General features: G+C 44.6%; 1 protein-coding gene across 1 annotated transcript; it reads left to right on the top strand.

The window, feature by feature from the left end:
• Nucleotides 1-428: 428 nt before the first annotated feature.
• CEBPG (CCAAT enhancer binding protein gamma) lies at nt 429-10,129 on the top strand. Its single transcript, XM_022585816.3, has 2 exons — nt 429-596; nt 6,584-10,129. The coding sequence occupies exon 2, from the start codon at nt 6,673-6,675 to the stop codon at nt 7,120-7,122; it is 450 nt and encodes a 149-aa protein (XP_022441524.1). The 5' UTR covers nt 429-596; nt 6,584-6,672; the 3' UTR covers nt 7,123-10,129.
• Nucleotides 10,130-13,096: the final 2,967 nt, after the last annotated feature.

Below are 13,096 nucleotides of genomic sequence, written 5' to 3'. Positions count from 1 at the left end.
GCCGTTCCGGGAAAATGTCCCCGGCAGCGACTCTGAGGCGGGGCTCCCCGAGGACTTGGTGAAACCAAAACAGAAATCGATGGTTCAAAACATCACCTCAGCAAATTGTGTTTTCCAAAGACAGGTGTTGCCTTCATGAGGCTACGGTTCTCCAATGCCTCCAACTTTCACAGAACCTTTCTCGCAGCGGGTCGCCTACCGCTGGGGCGCCGCCCCGCGCGACAGGCCAGGGAACCCCAGTCCATCGCTCCCGCCTCGCCCGCCCCACCGCCCAGTGGGCTACGCCTCCGCCACGTGCCCGCCTCCCGCGGCCAGGCCGCCTGCGATTGGCTGGCGGCGCTGTCCGTCGCGGAGGGAGGGCGCGTCCCCCGCAAGCCGGCGCTCCCATTGGTTATGGCGGCGGCGGTCGCGGCCGGGCGCGCGGCCGCGGCGAGGAGGGGAACCCGGTGGCGCTGGCGGCGGCTGCGGAACGGGCGGAGGCTGCCGGTTTCGTAACCGTCGCTCTGACTCGCGGGCCGCGAGGCCTGGGTCGGGCCGCGCCGTGCGGGGCCGCTGGGAGTGGAGGCCTCTTGGGGGCGGGCGGGCTGGAGGCGCAGGTAAGGAGGCTGCGGGCGGGCTGAGGGAGGAGGAGGAGGCCGCGGCGCCGCCGGCCGCTCGCGTGGGCGCGGCCCCAGCCCGAGGAGACCCGGCCCGGCCCTGGGCGGCCGGCTTGCCGGGATGGCCCCGCGCGGCCCGCGGCGCGGGCGGCGGCCCCGCGCGGCGTGTGATGCAACCTGCCGGCAACGCCCGGCGGGGCCGCTGATCTCATCCTTGGCCCCGGCCCAGCGCCGCGGCGCCACCCGCAGACCCCCGCGCTCCCCCAGCGCCCCTGCTGCCTGCCCGGGACGGGATGCGAGCCGGGCTGTGCCCCCTCCAGAACCCGGCCCTCTGTTTGTGCAACGTGCAGTGTGACCAGCCAGGCTCGTATTGGCCTCTGGGGATAAAGGGTGTTCCCAGAATAGCAGAAGGTGGACGGTATCTTTAGTGCCACCTGGGATATTTCCTGCGCCTGCAAAACTGCTCGGTGTCGGGTAATCGAGAACCCTTTTTAGAAGTTAGTCGAGTAGTCAGGGAAGGCGGTAGAGTTTTAAATATGTGACTTTACACAAATAATATTGTGCTTCCTTATGGAGCTGTACTTTGAATATCCTTCAGGTGACTGTTGAACACAGGTTGGATGAACGTGCAGCAACCACGAGTTGACTAGAACAGAGAAGGGCAAAAAAAGAAGTGCTTTGTTAGCATGCTTGGAGGGAACACAGTAAGGAAAATTGCCAGCAGAGGTGTCTAGATGGAGAGGATGGAAATGCATGTTTGAGGGGAAGGAGAGTCTGTTCTTCCAAGTAAGCTCGTGTGTTTTTATTCTTCAGAAGGTTTAATTGCTGGGCTTTCCTCTGGTCTGAAGTTTGTGCTGTCATCTGGCGTCTTAAAATGTGTCCGTTTCAGAATGGTTTTAACCTTGGTGGGTTACACAAAAATTGGTAGTTCTCTCTCCCAGTGTACACTCACTCAGTTGAATTCTTATTGGAAGAGATTGTCCTTTAATTCAGATAGGATGTGGGACGCTCAAAGAAACTTTTGAAATAAAATAGTATAAAGGTTTGCTTTACTAAGAAATACTGCATCTAAAAGCCCTTGACAGTTAAAAGTTAAAATCTGGTCAGCTGTTACTACTTGAGTAGTATTTGGGATAAGCTATTAAAGCTGAAGCACTGTTTTGGAAAAACTTAGTGTAAACAAGGCTAAATAATTACAGGATGCTAGTGAGCTGAAGAATTTTTCAGTTCGAGTCCTGCTTCTGGTGGGCACACTTGGCGGATTCAGTCATTTTAATACCTCCCTGAAAAACATAGGTGGAAGCAAAACTTAATATTTTTTCCCCCAGAATATCCTCTAAATTCTGAAGGTCACATCACTTCTGTCAGCAAGGTTGTCTGATCTTGGACAGGTGGTTTCATCCCTTGGGATTTAAACAACACCTGGTGAGTCCTAGGTAAAGATAAATAGGACCTCATGGGGCTGAGTTTGGTCTTATGGCCTGAGATTGCCTCACGTGATCACAGAAATGGTAAACGCAGGTAGCCGCAATTCCAGGTTTATTGTGTATTCTTAGGAGGGGGTGCTTCCATGGGCTCTTATACTGGTAGGTACATTGGTCTCCTGTCTTTTTGGCTTTCCAGACCTATCAGTTAAAAAAGAAAAAAGAAGAAAAGAAAAAAGAATTGAGCATGACTCCTTAATAGATGTATATTTATAAACAATGTGTGTGTATTAGTTTGTGTGTGTTGTTAATGGCACTAAAAGTAGAGTAAAAACATGACATTAAAAAAAGACAAAAGAGCATACATTTCTTTCTCATACTCCAGTGGACCACTTATGTACTCCCTGAAGGGATGTACCCTCCTTCATGGACCCCTGCTTTGGGTCATGAAACCAGCAGTGGCAAATAAATAGAAATCCTGCTCATTTGGGTGTTTGTTAACTTTGCTTACCTTCACTTCACTTGTAGTACAGAGTTGTCAGACCCTGGCAACATATGTCTAAGAACTTGAGGTTATGGGAAGTATAACTGGGCAAAGTGGAAAATAAAGGTTCTCTACTGATATGAAGCAAAGACCAGACAAGAATGATGTTCACTGTATAGGCTGGGGGCTAGAAGTAGCAAGTGTTTTAATTTTCCTGTATACCATTAAGAAAGACCAGGAACTTTAGGTGGTGAGACCATAATATCTTAGTAACAGTCTTGATTTAATTATGGTTGTTAATAAGAGATTTTAATGCTAGAGAATCTCATTTTTATGTAAGGCATTTGTAAAAATAAGTGTTTTGTCTTAGGCTTTTGAGGCTGTATTCAACAAATATTTCTTGAGCACCACCGCTAGATGCTGGGCATATGGTGATAAAGACAGAGTTCTGTCTCTAGTTTAGTCTACAGGGAGGCACACTATCGAGCTGGCATTGACCAAGAAACTGGGGGAACAAATTGGACAGAAGCACAAAGAAAAGATAATGTGCAGACAGAGGAGGCTGTGCCCCTGAGAGATGATGTCAGCCTGAGGTAATTCTGTGGCATTGGGATGGAGATGGATAGTAGAGGTGAGGTGTTTTGGGGGGGTGGGGGTGGGTAGAATTGTCAGATACCAGTGATTTGAGCAGATTTGGAATAAGGGACAAACATCTGAATATTTTGGAGTGTAGACCTTCGTTGAGGAAATTGGAGTTAAAAATTTATTTGGGGGGGCAGGGGAGGAATATCTGGTTGTACACATGTGAAGAAAATGACAAGAGGGTTAGGAAAATCCTTGAGAGGTTTATTTTCCCAAGTGAAACTTGAGAAAATTTTGATTTTGTTTTACTCATTTTAACGTTTTGAGTTGTCACTGTGTCATTGATTTGAATGAACATTACTTGAATTAAGGAATTTGAATTTAAAAAATGTTACCCACTCAGTCCACCTTTCTTAAGGTCCATGGTTGATTTGTAGCAGTGGCTGTCTTCAGGGTCATCAGAATCACTTGGAGGTCCTGTTAAAACAAGATCGCCCAGCCCTACTCCTGGAGCTCCTGATTCCTAGGTCTGGGGCAGCCCGAGAATTTGCATTTCTAACAAGGTGATGCTGCTGCTGCTGCTGCCGGTTCAGGGACCACACTTGGAGAACCACTGCTTTTCAGTTTTTCTCCTGCTTCCTGCTTGAATGATTCACAGCAAGGAAACAAGGTGCCACTCTGCTTCCTGTAGACTGAACTTTGGAATAGTATTTGTCCACATAGGAGCCAGACTTTCATTTAGGGTTGAATATCCAGGTTTGAAATAAACTTATTTTCTTTCTGTGCATTGTAGGTGCTCAATAAACGTTAGTGGAAGAAGCAAAAGCACAGATAACTGTGTAAACTAAAATATGTAACTTATAGAGGCAGCTGTTTTGCTCAGTGTAAAAAACAAGATTGATAATATGTTTGGCGTTAAGTCTTAGATCACTTAGCTCTGACCCCCTTTCCTTAGTGGATAGCTCTTCACTTTAAGAGCTACTTTATTGGCTTGTCTTCGGTTGGAGAACTTAAAAAACAAAAAACAATTGGAGTTCTTTTTATTATCTCCAAGTTTCCTTTTCTTACATTTTTACCAGTTTGATGATTACTCTTTGTTTTACAAGCCGAAGGACTCATTTTCAAAACCTTGCCTACTGTGTTCAGCCTACTACCTTGAGTCAGACTGAGGTAAAAGAGCCCTTTCCTGTTCCGGTATCTTTTTTTTTCTTTTTATTTGTGGTACGCGGGCCTCTCACTGCTGTGGCCTCTCCCGTTGCGGAGCACAGGCTCCGGACGCGCAGGCGCAGCGGCCATGGCTCACGGGCCCAGCCGCTCCGCGGCATGTGGGATCTTCCCGGACCGGGGCACAAACCCGTGTCCCCTGCGTCGGCAGGCGGACTCTCAACCACTGCGCCACCAGGGAAGCCCTCCGGTATCTTTGAGAACAAAAATGAGCATGAACATCACTAAATTTGGAGGCTGTAATAAGAGTTTTTGGTGACTGAAGTTCGTGGTATATTGTCAAAGTCAGAAGGCATTTTACCATTTTATGTCCCTCATTTGCAGATGGGGAAATCGAGGCTCACAGAGGGAAGGGGTATGTCCAGAGTGAAACAGGGCAAGTCAGAGCCAAGACAAGAACTGACTTGGTTCCTGGTTTGTACTTCTTTGGATCATTGTTATCTCTGAGTTTATTAGAGAGTAGCTTTAAAGACTAATTGACATATAAAACATAAAAAAGATAAATAAGATGAACATAATCATGATTGTTGAGACATTCCCAGGAGACGTGTTAAACAAGTTCATAAAAATTGAGTAAACACTTTTCACTTCATACCAAATAGATAAGCAAGGGTATAGATGACCTTTAACACTATAAGTGGTAAGTGTAGCTCCAATTATACTGAACTGCCACTTTTTAACTGGAAGAAAAAATAGGCAAGATGATAAATTATCAAGGGAAATGTGAAATATCCATTACTGAAGAGAGACTTGGAGTAGATATCCATCATGGTTTTGGAAGGAAGCTTTCGGTGTTTCCTTAGCACTGAAGTGAGAACAGATGACCGGCTCGCTCAGGGCTGCCTGTGTGGCTTGAAAAAACAATGGAAAGTAATGATATATGGCCTTTTTAAAAGCGAAGACTTTTAAAAAGCAGACCAGTAAATGGAGTTTATACAGAAATGCCTGGCTAAAGGTTTGGGTGAAGCTACTGGTGTTTACTAACTGAGCTCTTCTTAAGAACTGTAAGGTGTACTCGTTTGAGGCGGTTCATGATTCTGGCTGCAGGTTTGTTTCCACTGATGCAGTTTTAGCAGTTTTGTGAAAAGAGAACGGGATAGTTTTATGGTTCCTAACACTGCTTTCTCAGTTCCCAAGAGTGCTGTGACTTCTTGGTGGGCATGCTTCACACAGCTTAGTCAGTTTGCCTTGAAGTGGCCTCACGATGATAGGATAGGTCTGCTTTTGACACATCTTGAGGCAGTTGTAGCGAACTGGTTGAATTCATAGTAATCCAAATATGACTAGTTCTGAAACTGTGACTTCATTTCTACGGGCAGCACTGCCGCAATATTTCAGAATTGGCGTTTCCTCTGTGCTCCTTGAGCAGTGTCAAGTGGGTGCAGGCGCTGCAGCTGCTCTGGCTCTTGGTCCAGCCTGAGTCCCAGTGCTTGCACCTCCTTGGATGCATCATCAGGGCTTTTGTTTCTTTCCTTGTGGTTTTAGGCTGACTGTGTTTAGATGTGTTTACTAATTATGTTGAGAATTAAAAAAACACTGTGAGAAGCATGATGGGATGGGGAAGCAAATTGGGTATCTCAGAGCTCCTAAATCTGTGATCCAAGAAACTAACTTAAAAAAATCTCTGTAAACTACTTTCATTTGAAGTCATTGAAAAAAATAAAAACAAGCAAAAAACACCTTTTCAAAATATCCTGTAAAGATTCTTACGCTCCGGGAGAGAAGCCAAGTCCTTGAGCTCAGCCTCTGCATATTAGAGTGAGGACCATGCAGAGGTCTCGTGCAGTGCTTGCTGATGAGCACTGGAGACTGGGCTGGGCGCTCTGCTCCAGCCTTCTATTTTGACTTGAGCCAACAGTTGAAACTTTTCCCCTCTTTTATTGCAGGTGTCTCTCCTATCATAATTGAACTCATTGTGTTTAAACCAAACATAGCACATTTCTCTCTTGCAGATTGCCAAGTGCTGTTGGTTCATATGTGCTACCTAATTAGTGGTATTCTTTTGTTTTTCCTCCCATTTTTGATAACAAGCACAGATGGGCAGTACCCTCAGGGGTTCAGGTGGGTTGAATTTGGCCGTATGGTGCGTCTGTATTAACTTACCTCTCTAAATTACATGACTTAGACTTCTGAAACATTGGAGCAGTTGGCAGTTGTCATAGACTTTTCTCAGCATAATCAATTAATATTGGCCTGCTAGTAGGTACATACAAGTTTAATCTTATTTGATCTTGTCATTTCAAATATTTTAATGCAGTTTATTTTTTAACTAGGTACATGTGAAGACTTCTTGGCAGATCAAACCATTGATCACCTTGTCCTCATTTCTACTTGCTCTGTGCTGTCGAGGGAGCGCGCCCAAATGAGCAAGGCATCGCAGCAGAACACTACCCCGGGCGTGAATGGGATAAGTGTCATCCATACTCAGGCTCATGCCAGCGGCTTACAGCAGGTTCCTCAGCTGGGGCCCGCCGGCCCTGGGGGCGGAGGCAAAGCTGTGCCTCCAAGCAAGCAGAGCAAAAAGAGTTTGCCCATGGATCGCAACAGTGACGAGTATCGTCAGCGCAGAGAGAGGAACAACATGGCGGTGAAAAAGAGCCGGTTGAAAAGCAAGCAGAAAGCGCAGGATACGCTGCAGAGGGTGAATCAGCTCAAGGAAGAGAACGAACGGTTGGAAGCAAAAATTAAATTGCTGACTAAGGAATTAAGTGTCCTGAAAGATTTATTTCTTGAGCATGCACACAACCTCGCAGATAATGTGCAACCCAGTAGCACTGAAAATACGACAGACTCTGATAATGCAGGACAGTAGACCTCACCCCTTTCAAACGTCACAGCTTGTGGCTTGAACGTTAAAGGTGTGACTACCTACACTACTCGTATCAGCGGCTGAATCTCCATTATTCAAAGATCCATTGAAGGTTGTTTTCTAGAATCAGCACTGAAGAGTTGATTAGCTAAAAATGTTAGCCATATAATTTGAATATCTGGTTTAAAATGATAAGGATTTTTGTGGGGATAAAAAACAGTTTTAAAGGTATATGGTAAAAAAAAAAAAAAAAAATGCCCTGGAGCTTGATGTTCTTAATAAATCCTGACTTCCCAAGAAATGTTTCTTTTCTAGGTTGACAAAAGGAATGGGGAACTGGCAAGTCATGCAGAAGGGTCTTGGTTTTCATAGATACGGTTAATTGGATGAAAGAAAGTTGAATGCCATCTCTCTTTATCTATGTGTGACTTTTTTCTAAATTATGTATTAAAAATGCTTAGAGCTATAGAAACCAATCACTTTATAATTTGGAGTGATTTTATGTATAGCCTGAACCTTGATTTAGCATAATTAGTACCGTTTTCCCCGGCAAGTACAAGTTTTTGAATAGTGATGTCAGGTTAAGTGAAGAAACTCCATTGCGTTTTAAAGGCAGTATGCAGCCAACTGGCTTAAAAATATAAATAGCATTCAGGAAGCAAATAGTTTTTTAAAAGTAAAAGCAAAGCATTTGGGATACCTTTGGGTTATTGCATTGGCATTATTTTGTTAAAATTAAAAAAACAACTCAGTGGTTTAGAGAAACTTTTGTACCAAAATTTTAGTTTCTGCAGTTGCTAGTAAAGTAAGCATTTTTTTTTTTTAACATACCATTTGGACAGCCAAGTTAGTAAACAAAACATCTTAACAGTTTACGGCCACACAAGTTACTGATTAGGATTTTGAATATTAATTTTAGCAGGTAGTTTCTCCTGTGTTCAAATACACTGCAGTGGGGCTGTGGTTTTTAAAAGCAAAAATTTCTTGTGAACGATCACTTGGTATTTGATCTTAAACAACTGATTATTAGAAAAATACATCATCAACTCCATGCCATTTCCCAAAAGAATAGTCTAAGAAAACTTGAAAGTGTAAGGTTTAACCTTTAATTTATTTCACTTAAACACATCGTTTTATATTGTTTTTGCGACATTTTCTAGTTAGTGGGCTGTTCTTCCAGACTTTTGTACCACTTTTTATTCATTTGTATGCATTTATGTCCCATAAATTATTTTAGCAAGAAAATACTGATAAAACTCAGGATATTGACATTTTTGTTAAGACTAAAAAGTGGCAGTCACTGAAGATGGAAATCTCTAGGGTCTGGCTTATATAAGTGTTGGTAGTTTTGATTGTCCTTGTTGACTTTTTTTTTAAAGAACAATTCTAGCTCAAATTTGTGTTTTTCTCTTTTTTTGGTTTTTGCTTTTGGGTGACCTAGGCTGGTGACAAGAGACTGAGTCACATCAGATTAAAAAGTTACCAGGTATCTTATTTGAACATGGTCATTTTGGGCCACATTGTTGTTTCATGCTAGGACCTGGGACAGTGTAACCAGGATGTAACTCAAGTTGCACCCTTGGGTTGGTGGAAGAGTGCTGTCTGTGCCCTTCTGGGCGGAAGAAGACATCACAGTGCCCTGCAACTCAGCAAAGCCATTATTAAAGGCCAAGAGTCCCTTCTGCATGTGACAAGAGCCCTGTATTTTTCCATGAGAGTGACTGTCCCAGGATGGTTAACTCCCTGTAGATCCAGGAGACAGGATAGGGCTTCCTATTAGGGTCCAACACTGGTTTACTGTGGTTGGAGTATGGATCTGCTTGTAGGTTGATAGATGTTTGAAACAACTAACTAGGAGATACCCACAGAATCCTACTGAATCTTTAATAGCACCTCATTGGAGATGCAGTTAGGTCACTTGAATCTTTAAGCACTATAAGGGGTGCTACAGACATTTTTAATCTCTTATTTACTAAACAATATCTTTAGTCCCCGTGGACAATGGTTGTCCCCATGGAATTTATTGTTACCAATTATATGAATTGACTTAACTATCTTGGAAAAGAAGCTTTAGGGAAATCATCAGGTATGTACTCAATTATTTCAAATAAGAAAATAAGATTGTACCTTTTGGAAAAATTCAAGCTTTCCTTTTACCTATGCAAATCAAAACTAGCACCAGCAGTCATGCATAGAACAGAAATGTTAACCGTTGTCTTGACTATCTCACTGAAGTGTTTGGGAATGAAAGTTTTTAGTTTGATAGATTTAACAGTATAAAATGGAGGGAAACCAAGTATGGGGAATGGGTAAGTTTGGGAATTGTATATGACTTCTGTAACTTTTGTCCTGTAGGTTACGTATGAACCATTAGGATATGATCTGCCTTTGCTGGCAGGTCTAGTGATTTAGGAATTAGGCTTTAGTATAAATTTCTAGCTGCATGTGAGTCTTCCGGGATGGGTGTTTTCTGACAGGTCTTGGCTGCAGGTGGTGCGATCCAACAGTTCTTCCTGCTGTCTGGCCCCTTTTAGTTACTGGGATGTGAGCTCAGTTACTTTGGACATTCTTACCAAGAAGTAGTAAGATTTTAATAAAATATGACCAGGTTTTTGAAATTCAGGTCACGAGTGTGAAATTCTCAAATTTACGTAAGTAGAAGTATGCACAATTTAATGTTTGGTGTTACAACAAAGGAAATCGTAGCAGCTTTTGATGTTTCTTAATCCCCCTTAGAGGGCTTGAAGCTTTGTACCTGAACAACCCAGTTAAAACACTCGAGAGTGTTTTTGATGCCTTAGAAATAGGAAAAAATTTTTTGTTTGACAAAAGCTAGGAAGGAAGAAAGTCCGTCCTATAGCTGTTAGATCTGCCTCTCAGGAAGAAGTACCTAACTTGTTCTTTTTGTTCCTGGCTTTCCTCAGTTTGTGAGATTACTCTATTTTTTTAAATATAATTTTATTTCTTTCAGTGAATTTGAAATAAAAATAACTTTGGAATAATGACTGTATTTCATTGTGGGTTTCTTTATGTTAGATACCAAGAATGTAGTGCAAATGTTGACCAGCTCTGAGGAGCAGGCAGATGCCCTGCTGCCTTTCTGTTCCCAGCCCAGGGCTGGGGGTGAGGTGGGCGTGGGGGCAGGCAGAGGCACTGTTGTCCCAAGTCTAGACTTCCCTTAATGATAGGAACCTAGTTTGCTCTGAATTTTAGAGTGCCTTTCAGTAATATTCTCTGTCCCCTAGTCTAATGTAGAAATGTATACCAGAATAGAGGAAGCAATAACTCGCATCCTGCTTAGACAGCTGACGTCTCAGAGTGTGGTCTCCACCTACAGAGTGGTAGGAAATAAGTTCTGAGGCTTTGAGGTTGACGGAATGTCAAAGTAAAGCCTTTCCCCTAACGGTACAGTTTATAGTATGTGCGTCGTCTTCGTTTACACAATGCCATAGGGTGTCTGTCGAAATGAATTCATACATAAGAGTCCGAGAAGCTGATTTGAGTGTTTCAAGGCAAAGTGCCATAGATACTTGTCTTCTGTGATCCTTCAGTGACTTTCGTGTCTTGGGAAATAGATTTCTATTTATTGCATCTTGGTGAAAATTGTAGTACAGTAATTATTTCTGTGGGTAACACGTCCCATTTCATTTTTATGAATTAGTTGTAATTTAGAATCCAGGGAACTTTATATCGACGTGATTGTGAGGGTGCTGGCTCTTTTTCAGTAAAAGCACTTTAGGCCTACTGCTCTTTGGCTGCCTGTGAGTATCTGAAGAGTTCATATGCGTTTTACACACGTACTCAAAGGAGAGCAGCAACCCTGAATATCCTTTGACTGCAACATCCCACTCCTCCCAGAGCTGTAGACCTGAAGGTTGTGCAGGGGTGTCCAGAGAACCGGGCGCGAGGCTGTCACACATCACACTTGCCTGTAGCGCAGTTTCCCGGGTCTTGTTTCCTCTGAAGCAGCTGTTGGAGCCAGGTGCCTTTGTACATCACCACCTTTCAGTTCTGCCTCCTAAATGAATCCTGTGACGTTTGCTTCACCTCCCCTTCCCCACCTTCTGCAGAGCCATCACCCTCTTTTGCCTGGCTTCTGTCTTCCTGGACCGTTTCCAGAACCTTCATGGTTCTCCGGTGCATTCCGGGTGAGACCCAGTCTCAGTGGGATGTGGCTCTGCTCTTGCTGCCTTCGTTCCCCTCCACCCTCCTGCATCACTTTGCTTTGGCTGCAGGGCTTTTCTCAGCACTTTTTAGCCCAGGGCCGGCTGCCTTAGGACAGCTCCTTACGTCTGGAATGCTTTATCTCCTCTTGCTTTTTCACTTCCCTCCCTTCCCGTCAGCCCCCCTGGCTTTCTAGATAAGGTCAATCCTGTTACTTTCCTTCTTGGCACGTTCTAATGTTTGAGATGATCTTATTTGTGCATGTTTAAGGGGAAGCCTCTCTCAGGAGACTGGGCTCTGAGAGCAGGGGTCATGTCTTTATGCCACATTGGTACATAGCAGATGCTCATTTCTTGAATGAATACTTAGATCTTCCCTGGTTTTGGAAGCTTTTGGCACTGTATGGCTTTCTGGAAGGGTCTCTAATATATTTCTGAAGCTGTACAAATTTCTGCAGAAGCTGGAGACTTAGGAATTGGACCATTCTCTAGAACATGGGGCAGAGTAGGTGGCTACTGCGGTTCCCTGAGACCTGTACCTGCAAAGAATGCCTTTGACTCGCCTACCTGGGCCCAAGCAGCCAGTTCTGTCCCCAGTGTCCTTCTTGGACAAACAGCATTTAGTTCCTGAGATTTCTCCTTGTTCTTTCCTGTCGACATGATAATCAGAGCAAACATTTATGTGAAATGGGCAGTCTTGGTATAAAAGGTCTAAAGGGGAGGAAGGAGAAAGATGTGTGTGTTTTTTAGTTAACACAGCTAAACTAAACTGTCTACTTAGAGTTCCAACCTAACTTTATAACTTTAACTGGTTTTATCCTGGGGGTGGGGGAACCTGAAACCCTGCACGCTAGAGCATGGCTCGCAGATACAGCTGGGGGAGAGAAGGATTTGGCAAACTCAAACTCCTGACCCTCAGGCGATCATTACTCAAACTGCTTAATACCACAGATAACCTAGGGAATATATCTGCGCACCAGAAGGAAACCTTAAAAGATGGTTTGTAAATCTAAGAGGCAAGAAAAAGATAAATGGTGATTTGAAACTAATGCTGCTTTAATGTGGCCACATCACAAGCACTTTTGTGTTACTGCCATAGGAAGGAAGAAATCAATTTACTCAACTCTTCAGTGACTTGAGCAGTCTCTGGCTTGGGCTACAGAGTTTCCCCACCCTATTAAGGTTTCATCTCTGACGACCGTCCTTCTCACCTGCCCTTCACCTTGGCTCGGATGAGAGAACCCTAGAATGGTGTGCAGAATTCTCGAAGCCCGCTGCAGGGGTGGGGGCGGTTCTGTGGGACCGTGGGAGAGGTGGGCAGGCAGAGGAAGGCCAGGTGTTCTGCCACTGGCAGGGGCTGGGCCCAGGTGGCCCTGGATGGCGCCACAGCCTCAGAGTGGAGTTCGGCCAGTGGGCTTCCACTTAGGGGAGACAAGTGGACTTGGCAGACGTGGAAGGAACCAGAAAGCTCACCTTTGCCATGGTGCTGCCTTAGGCGGCAGTGTCTCTCAAACAGATGCTGGCTTTGCTAGTCTGTCCCGCATGAGAAGGAAATCACAGACAAGGAATCTGCGAATCTCATGTCGTCGATAACTGTACCTTGAGGGCTGCGTAATTCTGCCCCCCTTCGGAAATCCAGCTTTGAGGCAGTAACCGTACCAAAAAGGCTTCCTACTCTACAGCCCTCTTCACGTGGGCAGAGGCCCAGCCCCACCTATGCCAGACTCCCGGGTCTCTGCAGGGCCAGTTTCCAGGTCTAACCCTGCAGTGCTCACCTGCAAAGGGACAGATAGAGAGGGAGCCGGGCACAAAGG

Source organism: Delphinapterus leucas, chromosome 20 (genome assembly GCF_059928025.1).
Source record: "Delphinapterus leucas isolate spDelLeu-1000000601 "Yukka" chromosome 20, BTC_Dleu_Yukka2, whole genome shotgun sequence".
NCBI lineage: Eukaryota > Metazoa > Chordata > Mammalia > Artiodactyla > Monodontidae > Delphinapterus > Delphinapterus leucas.
The sequence above is the reverse complement of the archived record's forward strand: the minus strand, read 5'-3'. Positions and strand labels throughout refer to the sequence as shown.